The 23,225-nt window shown below is 37.2% G+C and overlaps 1 protein-coding gene and 1 long non-coding RNA gene across 2 annotated transcripts; one reads left to right on the forward strand and one right to left on the reverse strand.

Moving 5' to 3' along the window:
- Positions 1 to 4,389: 4,389 nt before the first annotated feature.
- LOC133873399 (heterogeneous nuclear ribonucleoprotein 1-like) lies at positions 4,390 to 6,770 on the forward strand. Its single transcript, XM_062311111.1, has 2 exons — positions 4,390 to 5,792; positions 6,312 to 6,770. Exon 1 carries the CDS (start codon positions 4,405 to 4,407, stop codon positions 5,668 to 5,670), a length of 1,266 nt encoding a protein of 421 aa, XP_062167095.1. The 5' UTR covers positions 4,390 to 4,404; the 3' UTR covers positions 5,671 to 5,792; positions 6,312 to 6,770.
- A 1,096-nt stretch (positions 6,771 to 7,866) lies between these two features.
- LOC133873413 (uncharacterized) lies at positions 7,867 to 9,834 on the reverse strand. Its single transcript, XR_009901122.1, has 2 exons — positions 9,632 to 9,834; positions 7,867 to 8,104 (listed from the first exon to the last, which is right to left on the reverse strand). It is a non-coding gene; the product is annotated as an uncharacterized LOC133873413 (long non-coding RNA).
- Positions 9,835 to 23,225: the final 13,391 nt, after the last annotated feature.

Genomic DNA, 23,225 nt, shown 5'->3' on the forward strand with positions numbered 1-23,225 from the left:
ATGTGAGTATTAATTCTGTATTGTAATAATTAAGTAATAAGAGCAACAATGTAGTCCTTTGGGCTTTATCCTGTAGACGTAAGTCATAGACAGAATCACGTAAAATTCTCTTGTCTCCATGTTCTTATTTCCGCTTTCTTTATTTTTCGTATGTATTTATCTTTTCTTTCAAGGAGTGGAGAGTAGAAAGGGAAAGGGAGACAAGGAGGATTTGTTCCCTTCTCATCTCAGATCTGTCTTTCGAGAGGGGTTATTTTTTTATTTTTTATTTTTTTAAAAAAAATTCCTATCAATTAATATAGAAATCCGTTGATAGGAAAAGAAAACGAGTTGGATTAATATTCGTGGGGTCACTGGGGTCTATTATTCATCATTATGCATGTAATTACGTACAAGTTAACCCCAAAATTAAGAAGCCATCGATCGTTCATCATTTTTTACTTAGAAAATTATAACATATAAAGTAATCAAATCAATGACCCATAGCATGTGAGTTCAATCTTTTTGCTCCGCCAGGAAGAGGGTCATCAACTCCTGCCACAAAAATGAAGGTACGATTTCTCCTTCGAGAATAGGATCAAATCCGGAAGGCAAACTTTGATATGGATTTCCAAATGCAGCAACGTTGCCAGGACGTGTGAATACAACCTACATTGTGGATATACGGTAAATATATTAAGAGTTATATATAGGATCAAATATAAGATACAGATGTGGTTGTAAATAAATAGAGCTGCTCATGGATAGGCTTTGGCTTGGCTCGGACTAATTCGGCTAAAAATTGGTTCATTTATTAAATGGATAGAGTTTGAACAAATTTTTATGCTCGTTAAACAAGCTAAGCTCGTATAAACTCGTAAAACTTTTAGTTCATTATTTTTAACTCTATAATGAGAACATCTTAAGTATCTAAAAAGATAAAAATGAATTATCTTCATAATGTGATAAATATAACTTGAATTATTGCAATTGTGAGTTTATATCTATATATATATATGTGTGTGTGTGTATATGTGTATACGTGTAATGAATGTATTTACTGATAAAGATTCTCATACATATCGAGCTTCATCAATATTTATGGGAGAAGATATGCCTTTGGTTTAGGAAGACATGAAATCTGGAATATTACCGTTGTGGCATTAATTTAGGAAGAAATGAAATCTAGTATTCTCTAGAATATTACCGTCGTGGTTCTTTGTTTAGGAAGTTACTGTTGTTGCCTCTTTAGTTTAGAAAGCTACCGTTGAGTGGACCTTGGTGGACTTTTATATTATTATGGACTTTTCCATATGGGTGAAAAGTCACCCGTTGTAGGCTAATTACCATAGCAGATTTTCCTTGATACAATTGCGCATGCCATATAGAGACATGCCTCCCTTTTGTATTCTTATTCAATAAATAGAAGAATTACACGGCTGGAGGCTGGAGCATTCATGTTTTTGAGTAGCTCTTTGTCATTCCTAAACCAATTGCTCATATTTTCTTCATTTACATACTATGAGAAAAACATATAGGCTCGAGATTAGATTTTTTTAAGAATTGAGTTAATTTATCTAATTAACTTAAATAATCAAATCTTAACAATAATTAATTAACTAATACGTAATAGTTGTTTCTGAGTTTAATTCGTTGGGGTATGTCGTTCTGAGTTTTATTTTCATGGGTTTATGCCATATAAAAAAAAAAAAATAAAAAAAATTCATGGGTTTATGTTGTTTCGGTCTATTGTTTTTGAGTTTAATTATTTTTTGGGTGTTAATTCTTCATAAAAAATGCTTATTTTTTTGGTATTTTTTTTAATTGTTTTGTTTTATGGGAATTATGGTTTAGTTTTTGGATAGTGTTGCTGCTTCTATAGTTGTCGATTTTGGGTTTGTTGTTTCTGAGTTTAACTTGTAAAGGTCTTGTTTCTTGGAGTTCAATTTTGATGGGGTTTTGTTGTTTCCGAGTTTAATTTATAAAGGACTTGATGTCTGGACATATGAAACTTTTCTGTGATTATCTGCATCTTCTACTTACCAAAAAGATTTATAAAGGACTTGTTATCTGAGTTTAATTTTGCTGGAGTTATGTTGTTTCTCAGTTTAGATTTGTTCAGAAATATTGTTTTTCAGTTCAATAATTACTGTGTTAACAAATGCTAATGTACACGTGTTTCATGTTTTGAGCTTGCTGGGTTCTGTTATGTTGTCATAAATTTTAATGGGTTCGGTTTAATTTTGGTTGGTTTGGAACTGGAGTGACCTTTATTGTTGGTATGTCTTCTTTTGTTTGTTTCTTTATCTTTGGTAGGGGGTTAAGGGTTGACCATTCTTTAATGACATTGTGATTACTTTATACTGAACTCCTATAATAAGAGATTTCAGTTTGTTTAGGTCTTCCTAATGCAGGTTTTTAATTTTTTTTTGGAAGTAACTTTTGTGGTTTAGGTAGAACTAATTTTGTTTTTTATGATCAAGGGATTGTACTATGCATTGTAATTTCATGTATACTCTGTTTTAACTTTGTTTGAACAAGTTCGGGAAACAGCTTGCGGCTGAGATGCTTTACTGTATTGTTTTAAGAAAACAAAATAACATTGGAGATTCCAAAGTGTATTTTTCTTTTTATTTTTTAAAAGTTTGTAAATTACCTTATTGGTCATTGGAGCTATATGATTTAAAGTATTTGTTATTGATCTGTATTAAAGAGTGAGTTTGTGCAAATTCCACTGCACTTCAGAGAAAATAAATTTCACAAACTACTTGTTAATAATTGTTGATGGATTGATAAATATTTAAGTGCTTATTCACCTTGTGCCCTGCATAGTATGGATCCCATGGATGTGTGCCAAGTGTTGACTGATGGTTCATGGATTTGGTGCTTAGTGCTATGGTACATTTTCTTGTTTGTTAGTGAAATATGGAATGGTGAAAAAGGTACTCATTTAGCTGGCCCAAGTTAGTTGGAATGAGCCATAATTGAGTTCAGGTGTCTAGAGAAGTCAAATAATTTTTGCTCATGGGGTTTGAAAGTATTTTTATTTACATTTCGTTAAATTATATGTTGATATCTATCTAACAGGACCACCTATATTTTTTTCCTATTCTATTTTTAAACTTGTGAGGTATCTACGTGTGGCAGGCATCTTATGTGCAGCAAGTCAATCTCATAGTTTGTTTTAGTCTTAGTTGTAGCATAGGTACCTTTACTATTTGACAACATTATAAAGCGTGTGGTGTGGAGAGATGCCCCTCAAGGAAGATTTCCCGGTTTTGTATGGCATAGCTCGTGACAAGGATGCGCCCGTTGCATCTCACTTGGTTTCGGTGAGTGGTACCTTTCAGTGGGATGTTAGCTTTATTCGAGTGGCCCACGACTGGGAGGCGGATGTCTTGGCTTCCTTCTTCACCTTGTTGTATTCCATTAGAGTGGGACGTGAAGGGGAAGACCAGCCTTGGTGGTCTCCTTCTCACAAAGGGAACTTTGATGTTAGATCCTTCTATAAGGTCCTCGCTTGCAAAGAGGTAGTTCATTTCCCCTGGAAAAGTATTTGGTGGACCAAAGTCCCCTTGACAGTGGCTTTTTTCGCTTGGTCGGCGGCACTAGGGAAGATCCTTACCTTGGATAATCTTAGAAATAGGCATGTCATTGTGATTGATAGATGTTGTATGTGCAAAATGAATGTGGAGTCTATGGATCACCTTCTTCTCCATTGAGAGGTTGCATGCGCTCTATGGAATGCTATCTTTAGTCGCTTCAGTCTGTCTTGGGTTATGCCTCTTCGGGTAGTAGATCTTTTTGCTTGCTAGTGGACGGGTTGTCGTTCTCGGAGTGCTATTATGTGGAAGATGGTTCCTTCTTGCCTTTTGTGGTGCTTGTGGAGAGAACGAAATGATAGAATTTTGAGGACAAAGAAAGGACGATTGAGGAGTTCATTACTTTTTTCTTTTTTTTCTTTGTTCTCTTGGACTGTTGTGTTCTTAGCTCCATTAGTGATTAGCTTTAATGATTTCTTTGTTCTTTTTTCTTCTCATTCTTAGTCGCTTCTCTTGTATACTTGTATATTTGACTGCGCTTTGCGTTTTTTAATGATATTACTCTTATATAAAAAAAAAAATCCTCATCACAGTGCTTGATGCTTTGAGAGTGGATTCAAATATGATTGTGCAAGTTCATAGATATTGAGTTGAGCTAATATCATTTCTTATCCTTTTTAGTGGCTTTTATTTTACTTTGTTGTTCTGGCTGTTTGTCCTTTGTTAAAACAATAAAGTGGAAATAATAATCCTTGTAGTTGCGTTATGAGGCTGTTGTATTTCATTCTCATTTCTAGGCATCTCATATGTGCAAATGCCTGAATGTTATCTGTGGTTTTGATATTCTTTATATATACTTGAAGTGGCTTTTTTTCATGATTTGATGTTAACACCTGTATCTAATAGTTCTTTACTTCAACATCACATTGTAAGTACTTGTTTTACGTTTCTTCAGGTTGAGGCTAAGAGGGCCTTATCAAGAGAGGAGCAGCAAACTTCTGCCAAAGCTGGAAATGTTAATCCTGCTCGGAACTATGGGGGTGGTGGAAGTTTCAGAACCAAGAAGATATTCGTTGGAGGATTGCCTCCCACTTTAAGTGAAGAAGGCTTCCGTCAGTATTTTGAGGCTTATGGAAATGTAACCGATGTAGTAGTCATGTATGACCAGAATACTGGACGACCTCGCGGGTTTGGGTTTATTACCTTTGACGCTGAAGAAGCTGTTGATAAAGTTTTACACAAAAACTTTCACGATTTGAATGGTAAGCAAGTGGAAGTAAAGCGGGCTCTTCCTAAAGATGCAAATCCTGGTGGGGGTAACCGTTCTATGGGTGGTGGGGCGGGGGTTGGTGGTGCAGTTGGTAGTGGTTATCAGAGCTATGGGGCATCTGGTGGCAACCCAAATACATATGATGGTCGAATGGATTCCAATAGGTACATGCAGCCACAGAGTACTGGAGGTAGTTTTACTCCCTATGGTTCCTCTGGGTATAGTGCACCTGGCTATGGGTATGGTCCTGCCAGTAATGGCATTAATTATGGTGGTTATGGTAGTTATGGTGGTGCCAATACTGGGTATGGTGGACCTGCTGGTGCAGCATATGGAAACCCAAATGTCCCTAGTGCTGGTTATGGTAGTGTTCCACCTGGTGCTCCTAGAAGTTCATGGAGCACTCAAGCTCCGTCTGGATATGGTGCCATGGGTTATGGGAGTACTGCTGCTTGGGGTGCTCCAAGTGGCAGCACTGGTACTGCTAGTGGTGGCCCAGGGTCAGCACCTGCAGGGCAGTCGCCCAGTGGAGCCACTGGGTATGGGAATCAAGGTTATGGCTATGGTGGGTATGGTGGAACTGATGGGTCTTATGGGAATCCTGGTGGGTATGGTGCAGTTGGAGGGCGTTCTGGGAGTGTCCCAAATAATAATGCTGGTGGTCCAGGTGGGGCAGAACTACAAGGTGGTGGTGGTGGCTACATAGGAAGTGGCTATGGTGATGCAAACGGAAATCAGGGGTATGGAAATGCAGCATGGAGATCTGAACAATCTCAAACTTCTGGAAATTATGGTGCTCAGGTGAATGGTCCTCATGCTGCGCAGGTTGGCTATGGTGGTGGGTATGGGAGTACTCAGGCCCGACCTCAACAACAGTAATTATGATGGCTACAAGTCCAACTGGATCTTGATCTTTGTTTCTTGACCACGAGGGTCAAAATTGTTTTCCGTGCCAAGCAGCAGGAGTAGCACGAGTTGAATGTCAATACGCTTTGGGACCGGTTGGATTGCTTGATTCCCAATAGTTTGCAGTATCTATTTTGCTAGTCTATAATAAGTAGTAATTTTGAGGCATACTAGATGCTCCTCTTATTTAATATTTGCTTCTGAGTGTAGTCTTAAATTTGGCGTGCCTATAATGCTCTACTAGCTCATCTGGATTTCTCCTCTGTCGTAGTGTTTAAGCTATGGTAGCTTATATAACCTCATTAATGTTGGTTTGATTACATTTGGGTATTTTGTTGTTACGTTTTTATTAGTGTTTAGTTCTGCTTTTCAATTTTTTTTTTTTTGGCCAAGAATAGATGCTGTAGGAAATTTAGTCAGTGGTGATACTTATGCATGATTTGGTCTGACAAGTAGGAACACAGAGATGTGTAGTGAAGTTTTTTTCTAATAGCAGTGGAGCTATGACCACTTGGGTTGATCACTTCGTAATGGGTAGCGATAATCGTAGTGGTAGTTGACACTTTGACGATGGCATAATCATTTCCTCCTGTATTTGCCCTTGTGTTGTACAGGAGAGATGCACGAGGTCTAAAGTGGAGAGAAAGTGTCCACTCATGGCTGAACACGAGCTTCGTCGTGGGGGCGGGGGGAAGTGTTCAGCGTGGAATGGAATTTGAGGACTTTGATCAGTTGAAATTACAGATTTACCTGGGCAGGTCATTCTCCAGCCTGGTCATGCCAACACTCAAATTTTGCTGATTCCAGGCATTTCAAGTGATAAACTTCCTGATCTTCACTCAGGTGTGGTGGACTGGTGGATTTTGTGTGGTGAACAGCTTACGGTATGTAGACTTAAGTGGTTAGAGGTGTCTCACTCATAAATTCATTGTGACCTAATTGCTTAGGCTACCTTTTGATTTGGAATATAACATGGTATGTGGTTCAAGATGTTCCGAAGTACTGAAGAATGTGTCCTTGTTTAAAACAGTTTCCATGAAGTTTCAGAATGAAGTTAAGGACTTCTATGGCTAGTTGTTTCTAATAATAATAATATAGGCTAAAATCATTGCAAACATTCTTGTCAATGTCTATTATGCGTTTTCCGATAATAGTAGAAAGGTGAACGGTTTGTCCAACAGACTACATGCCCTCTTGTTCATTCTTTTGCTTGGTGTTTGCTATGCTAGAAACATGGATATGGATATACTCATGGTTTTCTAATATTCTTACGTAGTGTTAAGGGGATGCTCTGTCTTGTGTGTGATTGGGGTTGTTGGGGGACTATTTGTTGATATCAGGATTTCCTGATTCTTAGTAGGGTTTCACTGTCATCTTTGCTGTATATACGAATTTTGTGAGGATGATTTTTGCTGACGGTTGGTAAGGAGACCATATTCTGGTAGGTTTTCTTGCTAAAAATAAGATGTTTTGTTTAAATACATGTACTAAAATAAAATGTCTTCACCTGTTTGCAGAAACTAAATACAGTAGGTTGACCATCATTCCCTGAGCTTCATTGTAGCAGCTGAACCTAGCTATAAGCGAAATGAATGGTTTTCTACCGTGAACCCATGTCAAAGGAGGGTTGTTGAAGAATTATAAAAACATGGGTTCTTAGTCCAGTTAAACCCTTCTTGCTTGAGGTTTGAAAACGAGGAAAAATTTCCTGTTTTCAGCTTGTCAACTTTTTCAAACGCACTTTAAAACAGGAAATGTTTTGCGATTTTATTTTAAAACACACTGCAAAGTCATGGCCCATGGGAGCCAATTGCACTTTAAACCCAAGTTGAAGCAGGAAGTTTTGTTGAAGTCTCTAAGTTCCTATCAATTAATATAGAAATTTATCAACAGATCCTATTCTCATTTCGATCACTTCATCAATTAATACAGAATTCTATCAATAGGTTCTGAAATGGAGAGGAGTTATTGTATGGTCTAAATTTTGTTTTGTTATATCTAATAGTGCCTCGTTGACAATTTTAAATGACGAGAAAAGATATACACAATTTTTTAAATGATTATTAATTGTCGCTTTCATCCATTGAATAGGAAAAGAAAAAGAGTTGGGTTATTGGTGGAGTCTATTATTCATCATTTTGTTACAAACCACAAGCACCATCACCACGCTCAAAAGAAGCCATTGTTCATCATTTATTATTCTTAGGAAATTATAACATTAGATAAATTATACCAAAAAGCAATAGCATCTGAGTTCAATCTTTGCTCCACCGGGAAGAGGGTCAACTCCTGTTACTAAAATGAAGGTTTGATCTCTCTCCTTGGAGAAGAGGATCAAATCCTCTCTAGGCAAAATTTGATATGGATTGCCAAATGCAGCAACATTGCCCGGACGAGTGAATACAACCTATGCATCGTAGATAGAAGGCAAATATATCAGAGTTGTAGGACCGAATATAAGCCACAGATAGATGGCATCAAGCCCATGAGTGAACAATAATAGCAATTTGCATTTAGAATTATTTAGCAATTGTAGCCTTTTCAATGAAATTGAGTCTAGCTAATAGTTTGCTTGTTTCTCTACTCGTACAAAGCTATATATGTAATGTGTTCTTTTCTCATTTATCTTTCAATGATTCAAAAGCAATGCTCTAGTTTTCCCTTTGTCAATTATCTTCATAGAATTTCATTGAGCAAAATGAAAATTGAAAATGAGGCATGATTTTATCCCACATGACTGAATCTGCCTTTCGTTACAGATTATTCACCAAGTCTTGGTAATTAATATAGTTTACAAGAAACATACACTTGGAAACTTTTACGTCTTTTTGATTGTGGTTTTAGCAAGAGGCTGTGGTAATTCTTTCCCTTACTCTTGAGAGGGAAAAAGCCTCGTAAGTGTTGTTTGTGAACTTGCTTAGGGTTTCATAGTTTACAATCTTTGGAGACAGGAATAGTTTGAAGTTTGGTAACCATATCTCTGTACAGAAGAAGAGATTCTACACCAAATCAATTGGGAGGTTTGTACTCGGGTTGTGGGGGAATTGCAAGGATCGGTTTAAAGCTTACGATGTCAATGAGAAGATTTGTCTTAATTTGGGGCATTCCTTCTCCCATCTTGCTGGTTTGGTTTCTGGAGGCTCTGGCTAGCTATGTGGGTTTTGTGTTGGAGCTGCTGGTTGACTGTTTGGGTTGGGTGTATATGCTGCTGTAGTTGAGTGATTTTTTTTTTTTTGGTTGTATTTCTTTGGCTTTCCCAGAAGATTGGGAAGTGCTTTTGATTGTTGTTTGTGTTAGTTACTTTGTAACCAGTGAGGTTTGCTTGCTAGAGAGACATAAAGAAATATATACCTGATAATTTAGAAGTGTACGTACATGTTTTAAAACCAGATGCAAGATAGTCAAAGCAATATTCCCACGTCCGTATGAATTTTTGCAGCTAGACTTAAACTACATCATTAATTTATAATCAAATTTTGAATTTCTTCTCTAGCTTTTTACGTACGAAAAGCTATTATCTCAGCTTGTTATATAGTTTTAGCTAGGATTGGAGACGTACATCTTCCTTCCTTTTTAACGGCCACTTCTGCTATGTCAATTTCAAAGGGAGTATGCTTAATTATTAGCAGCTGATCAATTTATGAAACTATTGTATTCAAATTCAGCCTGAATCTAGAAGGATAAGATCTCTAGTGTCTATATGATCTTTTGACTTTTGAGTAAGCAATCGCAATAGATTTATCAAACGTCTTTGATATTACCATTTTTCTGTTTGCATGTCCATTAATTTGTGGATGAAACCAAAGCATGAAGGTCGAAATGACAGATGAGTTGTTGATAAAGAACATAGCCAAGCAAACAGAAACAAAAGAATTAAAAACACATGCAGAAGTACTTCTGCTTGTCCATCTTTGATTTCCTCTTAACTGATAACCTCACATGATGCTACAACTAGCCAAAATATTCCCGACACTAAGCGCCATCGCCAATGCTTTGAATGCGCGCGACCATCGTCTACTAGTCTGAAAGCGAAATGAAACAAGAAATGACTACACTTTAAATATACGTACGAACGGAAAACTAGAGTTCTTAATCCGAGTGTATCAATATTCAATAGAATAGTACTGCATGGAGATGTCAAATTATTACTAAAATGGGCAAAATTGAAGAACAAAGAAAGAAGTAGAAAAAGAAGATTATATATATATATATATAGTAGACACAAAAACTTACCCTTTCAGGTGCAGGAAGTGGAACTAGTGCCTGCATGCATTTAATAATTAAATAGGGTCAATACATCGCGATTTAATTTGACTAATTTGACTGTCACACTATTTTAATTGTATAAAAGTTGTACTAAATAATATTATTCTAAAATAAATAAATGGTCAGAGTGGAGTTTATTTGTACAATCTTATTTTCAAATTGCTATTGTCTTACCAGATTGGAATTTGCTTCACCAGGAGGAAGCCCTCTCTTAGATCGTAGCAACACGTAGTTATCTACGAAGGTGTTGTGAATACCAGCGTGGCGGTGCCGGAACTGCCAGTTTTTATAATAGGAAGCACAGAGATCGTAGGTAGTGGGAGCGGTGTCAAAGCATTGGACGCAAGTGAAATAGAGTCCCACAAGGCAGGCTTTGCAGTTTTGGCACCACATGTACACCACGGGTTTTCATGATGTAGTACAACGTGAGGACTTTGTAGAAATCCAAGATACCGTTCCCGTCACGTTCCAAGCTAAGGAAAAAGTTGGGGTCAATCCAGTTGTTGCCGCACTATTGCTGAAAGAAGTTCAGCAACTCATTGAAGCTAACTCGGCCATCCCCATTCATATCCATTGAGCGGAAGAAGTCTACTGCTAGCTGCCGAAGTTGCGAGGTAGAATTGTCATAGTACGCTTCAGCTGCTACGTGTAACTCTTCCATGTTCATGTTGATCGATCGGGGGTTTGAGCTCCTGCAGCATGGAATATATCAAATATAAATATATGATATATCAAAGCCCCTTTTAGGATCTGGCTACTAGCATACTACTAAAAAGTACCGCATATCTATAGTAGTTTTTGGAACGGCTGGGATTCATATTAAAAACTGCCACTCTCTCTCTCTTCTCTTTTTTTTTTTTTTTTTTTTTTTTTTTTTTTTTTTTTTCAGTTACCCTGGTAGGAGGCGACCCTAGGCCATTCTTCTTCAAACGGTGAGGTCTCGTTCCAGCGCTTGCAGTTGTTGCCGGCCATCGGGAAGTTCATCCATGACCCGGGCTAGGACGCCCCTCTGGCCCAGGTCTAGTTTTGCCGCCTCTTCCGGTACAAGCTCTAAAAGGAGCTCTTCATGGCCGCGGAGGGCATGTACACCGGCCAGTTTGTGTACTGCAGCAAGAAGGCCAACCTAATGGTCGGCAACATGCTGCCCCTCGTGTCCATCCCAGAAGGTGCGGTGTGCAACGTCGAGCACCATGTGGGCGACCGTGGGGTCTTGGCTAGGGCCTCTAGGGACTATGCCATTGTGATAATGGGACTACCAGGTATATGCGATTTTTTTTTTTTTTTTCGCTTCCCAAGTTCCGGTCCCACAAGCCAAGAGAGAGAAAAAAGAAAAGACAGGCTGGCTGGCTGTATGTACGACGAAAAATGCTAGGTGTACTTAAAATTTTACAAAAGGAAGTTTACAAACGGACATGGAGCAATATGAGAGGCTCTACGTCAGCTTAATATTAAAATAAGTTAAAACAATTTTTAATACATAAAGACCAAACTACCCTTCCATCTCCGGTTGAACCAGCCCATCGAAAAATCGTGGACTCATTGCCAGGTGGTGCTTCCAGGTTGCGATCATTGCCTTCTTCGTGATGGCAATCCTTTACAAGTAGTGGCCGATCATCGCCTTCTTCGTGATAAGGCCGGATCACGATGGGTTTCGGTGTTTAGGATCACTGGCCGGATCTGCTACCAACCGGACACCAAAACCGACGCACCGACCCAATCACTACAGGCAAGATCTCCGTCGCCGGCCGGATCTGCTACTGCTTCCATCTTCGGTTATACCCATCACACCGAAACCCACGGATCTGCTACCGGACGGACACCAAAACCCACGGACCGGCCGGATCTGCTACCGACAGGATCTTGTATATAGGTTCTCGATGGGTTTCAGTGTTTAGGATCACTGGTCGGATCTGCTACTGGCCGGACACCGAAACCCACGCACCGACCGAATCACTGCCGGCAGGATCTCTGTCGCCAGCTGAATCTGCTCCTGCTTCCATCTCCGGTTAAACTCATCACACCGAAACCCACAGATCTGCTACCGGACGGACACCAAAACCCACGGACCGGCCATAGCTGCTACCGGCCGAATATGCTACAGGCAGGATCTCCTAATCAGCCGGATCTCCCTCTCCTTCTCAACCATCTCATGTTTCTTGGTCGACCATAAGAGGCTGGGAGTAGGGGTAGGTGAAGGGCATTTTTGTCTTTCTAGAAGATGCTACGTCAGTTTGTAAGCTTCTCTTTGTAAAACTTTAAGTACATATAGCATTTCTCATGTACGACCGCGGACATGCCTACTAAAAAGTACGGCATGGTAGCCTTAATTGTTTGCTACGGACAAAAAAAGTAGGATGACATAACTACGGCCACGGACAAGCCTAACAACTGATCTACTACAAAGTTTACAATGTTGCTTGTCTCTAATATCACTCGCTAATTGCATAGGCCTTATAATTGGTTTCCTTTTTTAAATATAGAGAAAATTTAAAAAAAGTCTGAAAAAAACAACCTACAGAAATTTTCCTATTTTTCATCTACATGTTTGGGAATATACAATATAATGATACAAAATTGACAAAAAATAGGAAAGAGAAAAAAGAATAAAATAAGAATATTTAATTGATATAGAGAAAGAGAAGAGAATCTATTGTGAAGTGTTTTTTTATAGGGAAGGGAAAAATAATTTTTTTCCCTATATTTAGATAAAATGGTTGAATAACTGTTGCTAGTGCTCTAGGAGCATTCCTGGTACATGAATTAGTCAAAGTTTAAGCAAATTTTAACTAAAAAAATTCACTTTTGTTATTTTAGTTAACTACTTTTCAAAAACTTTAAATATCAAACTTTCTAAATATTCTCAACTTTAAATAAATACTATTTTTTATTGGTTTTAAATTAACTACTTCCAACTACTTTCAACTATCAGAAATCCAAGTATAACAGAAAATTCGAGCATGCACCAAAATACATAGTCTATAAGAGACGAAAAAAACTCGTATAATTTTTCTCCTGTCTCTAAATCATTCACTTCTCTTCTATTTTCTTGTTGAAATATTCTGTGGTGAATCGCCCAGTACTGAAATGGCTGAAAATGAAAGAGAGATTTGGTGGATTTATATAGGGATCTAAGGAGAAAGAGAGATAGAGAGCACCTTTATACATCAGCTTGGCTATGAAACCCAAAGGACATGAAGACAGGGGAGAAGAGCAGGTTAGTTGAAATGTTCTTTATGGTTTACCGAATTAAAAGGCCATTTGAGGTCCTGAATCTCGCCCCAATGTTGTGACATGGTTTGAGCCCATTTTCACAAAATTCCGGTCGATGAATCTAATGGTCAGGAATGGAACAATTGAGTATTGAGAGGGTGCATGTTGTAAGAAAATTGAAAAACTTGTGTTAGAATTGACCCACACTATGGGAAGTTACCCTAATTAAAAATCCTAACTAGAAACCAATGCATATTACATCAAACATTCCCATTAGTAAGGAGCACGTGTTACTTTGAGAATACACCAAACCACAATAATCTCCAAACACTCGAGATTAACTTTTGAAACCACAAGACAAATTGCTCAAACGATCGTGACCTCAATGTTTTAGGCCTTTGTTCTCCACAACCGAATCTAGTTTGCCAACAGCAAGCACGTCAAACCAAAATGAACTACAAACTTCAAACTAAGACATCTCTCAAACAGCGCTTTCCATGAAATAATCGAATTTTTGATTTCAAAAACCAAGCTTTTCTCACACCCACATAAAGTAAAGAATTCTAAACCCCTAACACGAGTGAAAAACTTAACCCATGAAGAATTCACTGAAGCTAATATGTTCTCAAGCACTAAAACCCTTTAATGATTCACAAGAGCACACTCAAAATTATTATTAGAACAAGCAAAATTTGAACTTTGTAACTGAGATATGCATCAAATGTGACGGTGAAAATTCAATCAACTCAAAAATAAAGAACCCAAGCAACTATGTGAGTAAGATTTCACTTTACAACTACTGGGTATTTCCATGACCGTAAGTTTTCACTGGAAAACTGTGACACCAGCACCGGAAAATATACAACACCTAGAAAGTGAGAATTACAGACTAGACACTCCAATATAGTCTCGGCTTACAACAACAATTTAATATGCCCCTCTAGTCGGCCAACAACAACCAACAAAATCAACCTAAATCTTCAAACAACAATTTAAGCTACTGAAATTCCAAACAACAAACTCAATCCCAATATCAAAGAGCATATAAAAAACCCCTCTAAAATTTCGGCCACCAGCATATACATCCAATGAAATCAACACCCAAATTCCGTTAAAATTCAAAATCAATTAACATTAAGAGTATCAACCCATCATAACAAAAATTTCACCAGCTATAAACTGATTGGGTACCTCAAGAACACAAGGGAATAAAAATGAAGATTCTTACCTAGCTTTGTCGTTTCTCTAGGCCATGTGCCTTTTTGAAGACACCCACTCTTTTCACCTTCTCTCAGACTCTTGGCTCTCTCTCTCTCTCTCTCTCTCTGTGGTGCAAAGGGAAGCAGGGGCCGGGAAGGGGATGGGTTGTGCGGCTAAGAACTAGGTTCACTTGAAACAGGAACTAGGTTCACTCTCTGCGACCAAACCGAACTCGTTCCAGGAGGGATCGAACTTTTCGATCTTCCAGCGGTCGATCAGTGAGAGTATGGGCTGAGGCGTGAAAGAGCTCAACTTCTTCAGGAGATTGAGAATGCGGGAGGCTGAATGAATAAATGGGAAATATGAAGAGACGAAAGAAACTTGGCTAGGCAGAGCGGACGAGCAAAAAACTCAATCACCAAATTTACTATAGCACTGAGGAACTTGTTAAAGACACGATTTTGATGAAACTCAGCTGATTTTGACGTTTTCCTCACTTTGATGAGCTCATTACAAATGCTCCATCCTTAAAAAAAAAAGAGTCCCCAACTCAAGACTACATTGAAAATCTCCAATGCATATATGCACGACAAACTATCAAAAACATAAAAAGATAGCCCTACGTACATCTCTACAAATACTAGTAAACACCCAAATCTGTAAACATTAACAGTCAAAATAAGTCTACGCATATCTAGTTGCGCTTTCAGATCGAAGCATAAGAAAAGCGTACCTGTAGATAGTGAGTGCAAGCAGATATAGAGCTCAAAAGAGTCGTGCCTGCTGCGCCTGAATTAGTGGAACTCAACGACGGGACGACTCTGAACCTTGGAACACTTGCTGTTTATAGAGACAACGACCCTTGTGACCGACTATCAACTCCACATGAGTCACGTGGATCATATTACCGGATTGATTTTACAAGAGAGAGAATTGACCGGATATGTGTGTGTGTGTGTGTGTGTGGGGATCCTAATATGATTCACGCCATAACAGATGATTCCACTTTACAGGATTAGGATCCCCACATGTTAGATCATATTACCAGCGGTTTTTTTTTTTTTTTATTTATTTTTATCATGTTCACACAAGAGGAAGAGAAGAATTCGAACTAGTGACTTTCGTTTCATGAGATGTGGTCTCCAGACGATTGAGTTACCCATTGATGACGCGTGATTTTTCAGTTACCACTTCATCAGGATGAGGTTGGCTGCAAACCTGGCTAATTCCATAAATCTAACAGAATATTGTTCTATGGTCATATTACCTTGAACAAGGTTTTGGAATTCTATTGCTCAAAGTTGTCTCTGGGATCGAGGGAAAAAGCGCCGATTATACTCCACTTTGAACATCTCCCATGTGATCACCTTTTCTTTCCCAAGTAGCACCTTCCTCGCATTCCACCATTTCCCAGCTTCACCCGTCAGCTGTAGTGCGAGATACTGAACTTTCTGCTCGTCGGTACAGCCGAGAGTAATGTACAATACATCTATGTCTATGAGCCATGCTTTTACGGCATTCGGTCCTTCGGTTCCTTCAAAAGTTCGAAAATGGAAACTAGCAAAATCACGCAACGAACAACCTATGGGTTCAGCTCGTTCATTAGGTCGTGAAATTCGTGATATTGCTTCAGTAAGGTGTCTAGTGGCATCAGCTATAAATTGTACTAAGGCCAGGTGTATTCCATCATTGTATGGTGGCCGTGGAGGTGGAGGTGGCGGTGGCAACTCTTCCTCACCGTTTTCATCAGGACGCGGATCATGGTTAAAGTCAGTGAGGGGACGGCGTCTAGGAGGCATGATTCTGTATTTAAAGGAACAGTTATCTTACATTTCGTAGACTAAAATCAATCTCCTTTAAAAGATTATATAACACTTAAAACCAATTAAAACTAATCATTTTGCAATCAATTATTAACAAGAATCCATCAAACAAATTGCAAACATTAAAAGTCACTCAAGTAAACAACATCATAAACAATATAATTTAAAGTTTATAAATGCATACATCTAACGAAACATGTTAGAAATTTTACTCTCACCCTAATTTATGGAATTCTACTTAGTGTATATATATATATATATACAACAATATTTTTATATTCCTACAGCTCTTTGTGTTTTATTTTTATATTAAGGTTAAGTCTAGGGTCCTCAGAGTAGACAAACTGCTCTGTTACCAAACTGTAACTTACCCAAGTTACAGTTTGACACTAAACTGTAATTGGTCCTTAGAGCTAACCGCTTTGATACCACTCTGTAACGCCCCGCCTTTTACAAAAAGACGTAAGTAAAAATTTCGATTTTTCACGTGATATTACGACATCATCAGAGTTATAAATTGGTAGCGGAATGTATTTTTTTTTTAACATTGACACATAAGAGCTTCTAACAAAAATACTTCAAAATATATATAAAGAGTGTAATTAAATAATTACACATTAAAATAGTATTTGTGCCACATATGGCACGGATAATTTACAAACATTATAATCATAGCATCATTAATACATACCAACAAAATATAAATATTGTTCACCGAATATAATAATAATGGACTAGACATAGTAGTCCTAAAAAATGAGAGGCATCCTAGCCTCAGACACTGCTACCAAGATCACCTAAAGGTCTGGACAATCCTGATACTCCTCTTCTTCATAACCTGTATTAATATATAATACAAAGATACCTAGTGAGTCCACTGTTTTCAGTAATGATATGATTGTTGATTTATTAGAAATAAAGAACACAATGCAATAACATAGAAAAATGACAGTTTTATATGCAGAGTCTTATTTATTTAAATAACCATTTTCTTCTTGCCTTCATCATATGGAGACGTAACTCCAGCATATAAAATTTAGGAAACGTAATTCCTGTCTAACGTGTTATAGGGGACGTAACTCCCGTTTAGCGAATGATAGGAGACGTCAATCCCGTTTAGCGAGTTCTAAGGATACGTCACTCCTCTAATAATTTATTATCTTTTTGGCACAGGCAGACGTCACTCCCTGATCCATAGGCAGACGTCACTCCCTACTTTGTTTTTTATTAATATTTTTGGCTCAGGCAGACGTCACTTCCTGGTCCGTTGGCAGACGTCACTCCCAACTCTTTTATAATTAAATTCATTAATTAAAATAACAAAATATGCAAATTCCACATGTGCAAACAATTAAATAAAGCAGAAATTATAACATTATGGAAATTCAGCATTACCCTCAGTGAGTAAGAAATACTCACAGTTCTCTGCTACAAAGAGAGATCCATAAGAGTAATGACTGCATAGTTATATACATTTGATAATATATTAGTATAAAATACTAAGAACCTATTTTAATATTTTATCACTTTCGACTTATAAATCACTTATACCAATTTCTAATATCGCTTAGATATTATAACGGCATAAAATAGGTTAATTATATTACCACGTATTTCGTGTGGGCATTATTACGTCATTTATTAATTAATGATTAAAATACCATTAAAAAGGGGTATTACCACGACATTAGCATTAAAAGCTTATATATATTTTTGTACCAAATCGGCATAATGACTCATTAATATAATTAATGAGTTTTATATTTTAAAAATACATAAGACAAAAAGAGAATCATTTAACTTACAAGAGAAGGTGGGGACGCGAGAGGTCTGGAGAATTCTTCACCTTTGGTCCAATTTCTCTTCTTTTAAGAGCTAGATTATTCTAGAAAAAGGGAAGAAAGCTTGCAAAGGAAATTCTAGAGAGTTCTAAAAGGAAGAGTTTGAGAGGCCTTACGGTTTACCTGTTCTTTTGTTTTCTTCTTCTATTATCTGCCGTCAGAAAGAAATAGAGAAACATAGAGGGACATTCCTTTTCTCTTCTTACTTGCACAGAACCGAGAGAGGTATAGAGGGGAGTTTGGTTTGGAAAATTGAGAGAAACAAAGAGTTTTGAGAGAACTTATTTCTAGTTTTTAGGAAGAGTTCCCACTTCTAGTTTATGGGTGAGACACAAAGAGTTTAAGGAAGAAGAAGGCTATGTGTGAATGGCTAAAGGGACCTCTCTATTTATAGACTACCTCATGGGTTGAGATCACTTGCAGCTGGAACTGATCAACGACTGAGTTTCGGTGAAGAAGGCAGCACGTTGTTGATGAGCTGAGGGAGTGAGCTGGGCATGACGTGCGTGAAAGGGGGTCTGCACTTAGCTTGGACGGCTGGATTTCCACCGGGTAGCTCTTGATCGATGGTTGGGGTAATGGCAAGTGTCCTATGAGCTAGATCGTAGGTGGAAGAAAATCTGCAATTGATAAGATTCTCTTATCTCCAATGGACGAGTGATTAGGTTCTAAATTTCCTCTGAGTTTTCTTTCATTTTAATTTTGTAGCTACTGGGTTGGGCTCTTGTACATGCAGAAAAATGGAAGAACAACAGGCATAAGGTCCGTGACTTGCGTGGACTGGGCTGGGCACTGAACGTGTGGGCTGAGTCTATCATTCCATATGGGCAGTGGGCTGGGTTTTATGAGTTGGGTTCATAAAGAAATAAAATGGGCCCACAAATGTTAGATATCAATTTTCGTCTAAATCAGGGTACTATTTTTCACAAATGTTTTCGTATCCTAAACGGAGTTAAAAAATTATGAAATTCGGAGGGTAGCTAAAGGACTTCGTGACGAGTGTTTTGGCTTTTGAATCAACCAAAATGAAGTTCGTTTGACTATACTTTCGTTATTCTAAAGTTTAAGATTCGTTTGAGTTTTTATCAAACTAAACTATAAATGCTTCTAAATGAATATTTATTTTCATAAATATTCATATTTATTATTTTATCTTATTATTAGGTCTTTAAATCATATTTTAAGATATTTTATTTAATATCTTAAAAAACGGGGTATTACAAGGCCAAATGAGTTCATATTAAAATTCCTAGAGCGTTGATGATTTAGTCACTAAGTAGTAATGTGTACTTATGAATATTGATGGATAATATAATTTGGAAACTTCTTGTTCTATGTTATGTTTACTTTAATTAAGTTGTAGGCTTCAAATTTCAGAATATTCTTCTAAGCTTATTCTTTCAATTTATTTAGGTAAAAGCTCGACCTCGACGCTAATGGCAATTCTAGGTAAGGGAACACAACTTTAAAACCCCGGCAAAATTTTAAATAAAACATTTTTAAAAGAAAAACGTCGGGAATTTTCAAAAGACTCTTTCACTTGAATATTATATGTTCTATTATCTCAAGTATGAAATAATGGATATGTTACTTGTGAACCACATGAATGAATGAGAAAACTATGGTATGAATGAAGATGATGATGATGAGATTATGATTCTCGAAATATGTATATGTTACGTGTGCACCATATGAATGAAGATGATATGAGATTATGATTCTCAAAAAATATATATGTTACATATGCACTGTATGAACAAGATGATAAAACTATGATGAATGTATGTTTTATGTGCATCACATAAAGTTTTGTCCCACCGCACCATAATGCTGTGATCCGGATCTTATGATGATGATGATGATGGGTAGCAGGACAACCACACCAAAAGTGTGGGGCTATCGGTAGGGGGGTCCTCACCTAGGGAGCTTCCTAACCCGGCAGCTCTCCCCTGTGACAATGGGATGAGCCTATGGGTCCTTTGGGATCGGTCCTATGGACGAGCCCAGCGTGCACCGCTCATGGTAAAATTGCGGAAGTGGGCCGGTGGTAGATAAAACTTACACATTATGAATGATGATTACATATGCACATTTCTTATTGATGCTGATATTTATATATGTGGACTCTGAAAATTCTAAAATACCAAACTGTGATTTTTATACTCCCATATGTTTTGTTGTGTTACTTACTGAGTTGTTGAACTCACCCCTTACCCTTACAACTTTTTCAGGATACAGTAATTAAGCCGGAGTCACTTTTTGGTAAAGGCATAGACCTTGCTAAGAGTAATAGAACGTTGGAGGACTGATGTAATCTTTGTATTGTATTGTATAGTATGTTTTCCTTTTGGAATTTATAGCATTGTAAAGAGCTACTCTTATGTACATATAAATAAAATAAATGGTTAAGATCTATATCTATTAGAAGTGTGCCTTTTGTAAATTTTTTTAGGCTCAAGTTCTCGTTCCCCTTATATCCCAAAACAGGGGCGTGACAAGGTGTTCCTCCAAATGTTTTAAAAACCTCTAAATTTTTTCAACATTATCCTAAATTTTATGTTTTTTTTATGAGTTTGGCCACCCAAAATTAATTTTTTACCCTTAAAGATTTTGATTTTTTAGTTATGTCTCCCCACATCTCAAATCCTAATTCCACCCCTGAGTATAAGGCTATATAGGTCAACCATAACCCGACTCATTTAATTAAATGGGTCAAAACCCCTCAAACCTAGCCCCCATATAACCATTTAATTCAATGTCCAATGTGGGGAGTGGTGCGTTGCATTGGACTAGGGATTACGCCCGGCACATCCCACTTCAGTGGGGCTAGCCCGAGGTACTGCCAAGCCATAAAAGGTGAACTCGAATATCTTGATAAATGAAAAAAGACATTGGCCATAATAACGAAAAAGATATGATTAGAGCGTACAACAGAAGCGTGAAAAGGCAAAAAAAAAAAAAAAAATAGAACAAAAATAAAAAGAAAATTACACAAGACTTTTTTGGATCGAAAACATAGAGACACAAGGAAACACCGAGATAAAAGAAAACAAAAAATTCACAGGACCATTGGATCGAATACTGGCGTTAGCCTATTGCTCTGATACCATGAAAGAAAAGATAAAACACATAGGAAAAATAAAGATAACAGCGAAAATAATAAAATGGAGATAAGAGAATTTTACGTTGTTTGGTCTATGACTTACGTCCATAGGATAAAGCCCAAAGGGCTACATTGTTGCTCTAATTGTTTGATTATTTTACAATACAAAATACTCGTATTTATAGGAGAATTGAGATAGATAAGAATGATAATCAAATTTCATTGATTTGATTACCATCAAACCTAATTACAATCAACCTTATAAAAGAGAAATAATGTACAATATTAATATAATATATTTCCTTTCAATATAGGAAATATATTCTCTAATATCCCGGAAATATATTATCTAAAATATATTCTCTAACATCCCCTAATATATGGACAATATATTCTCTAACAAAGCAACATTAAATAAATAGTTAATTAAAGCTGTCCAAAGAAAAAGATCTAGAAACGCTTAAAAGAGCGCGCATATCTGTTATTGGAATATGTATTGAATTAGCAAATCTAAATCTAATATAACTGAACACCCTTTCTTTAATTAGTAAATAAACTAGGTATTCGCTAGGAGAATATATATATGTATTAAAATAGCAAATGTAAATCTAATCTAACTGAAAACCCTTTTTTTTAGTAAGTAAACTAGGTTGAATCGTTCATATTTCCTTCAAAAAGTATACGTTGATGTCTTCTTAATCGCCTGATAAGGATCAATGAGGAGGTCCAAATGCATATCAGTTCGATTGGGGAGATTATATATATATATATGATATCAAAGTCACTCAGATTTCTCTTATACAAACAAACATGATCTCATTCAGTAGAAACGTAATGCTGCTTCTGATGTGGATTGTGTTGTTTATGAATTGGTTTGATATTTTCGTTGCAGGATTAGGGAAACATAGCCGTGTAACCGTCAACATCAGCAATAATTTAGGTGATGACAGGGATCTTAGCATTGCCTGCAAATCACAGAACGATGATCTTGGAAAGCACGTACTGAAACCACCAGATTCCTTCTGGTTCAGCTTTAAACCAAACTTTTGGGGGACTACACTATACTTCTGCAGATTTTCGTGGAAGGATGCAGGCAAATGGTTTAACATCTACAAATATACTAGAGACAAGGGAAAGGGCCCTAATTACCATTGGTATATTGCAGCTAATAGTTCATGTGTACAATACACGGGGTACATGGTTCTAAATTGTTTCAACTATACTGAAAATTCACCTGCTCCTGCATACATGATTACAAGCCTTCAAAAGTAAGAGCTCTTCATGTACCATATTATATATTGTGAAATAAAGCGTAAACTAATTAATATGTTATGTTATGCATACGTTACGGGCTCGTGTGCTAATGCATGCCTTTTAGGAGAACCACTTTTTAACATTTTATTAAAAAAAAAAAATCAGAAGCATTAACAAACAACTCAACACATAAAACACTCAAACCTATACTTTTACATTTACGTCACGTTGTTTGCCTATTTTCAAAAATAACTTTAATTGTTTACCACAATATATACATAGGAGTGGCAATTCGTATTTGTCTATCGGGTTCGGGTCGTGTGTAGACATTAGTATGAGATTATAAACGTTAACCATTACCTGGCCCATTTAATTAAAGAGTAATGCTACACACATTTCCATTTCTCCATACCCTTATGTGACTTTTAAAACAACCATTGGCTTTGATATGGATCTTTATTGGATTTTAATCTAATGGTGGTTTTAAAAGCCGCCTAAGGGTGTAGAGAAATGGGTATGAAGAAATGGGAGTGTGTGTAACATTACTCTTAATAATTCAATGGGTCAAAACCCCTCAACCCTAACCCTCTAATTTTGTATTGGGTTCGTGTCGGGTTAAGTTCACGGGTCACAACAAAAATTATCTGTCATTATGTCGCGTGTCGGGTTCCGGTAGTGTCGAGGCATGGGTATAAGTAGGGGTGGAACTGCCCATGACCTTAAGGGGATGGGTGTCCCTCCAAATTTTTTAAAATCCTCTAAATTTTTTAATCATAATCGTAAATTTTATGTTTTTTATGAGTTTGGCCACCCAAAATTAATTTTTACCCT

This window comes from Alnus glutinosa, chromosome 1 (assembly GCF_958979055.1).
Source record: "Alnus glutinosa chromosome 1, dhAlnGlut1.1, whole genome shotgun sequence".
Taxonomy (NCBI): domain Eukaryota; kingdom Viridiplantae; phylum Streptophyta; class Magnoliopsida; order Fagales; family Betulaceae; genus Alnus; species Alnus glutinosa.

What these genes read in the sequence shown, in the direction of transcription:
- LOC133873399 (XM_062311111.1), top strand. Translation starts at nt 4,405, where the DNA reads ATGTTAACACCTGTATCTAATAGTTCTTTACTTCAACATCACATTGTA.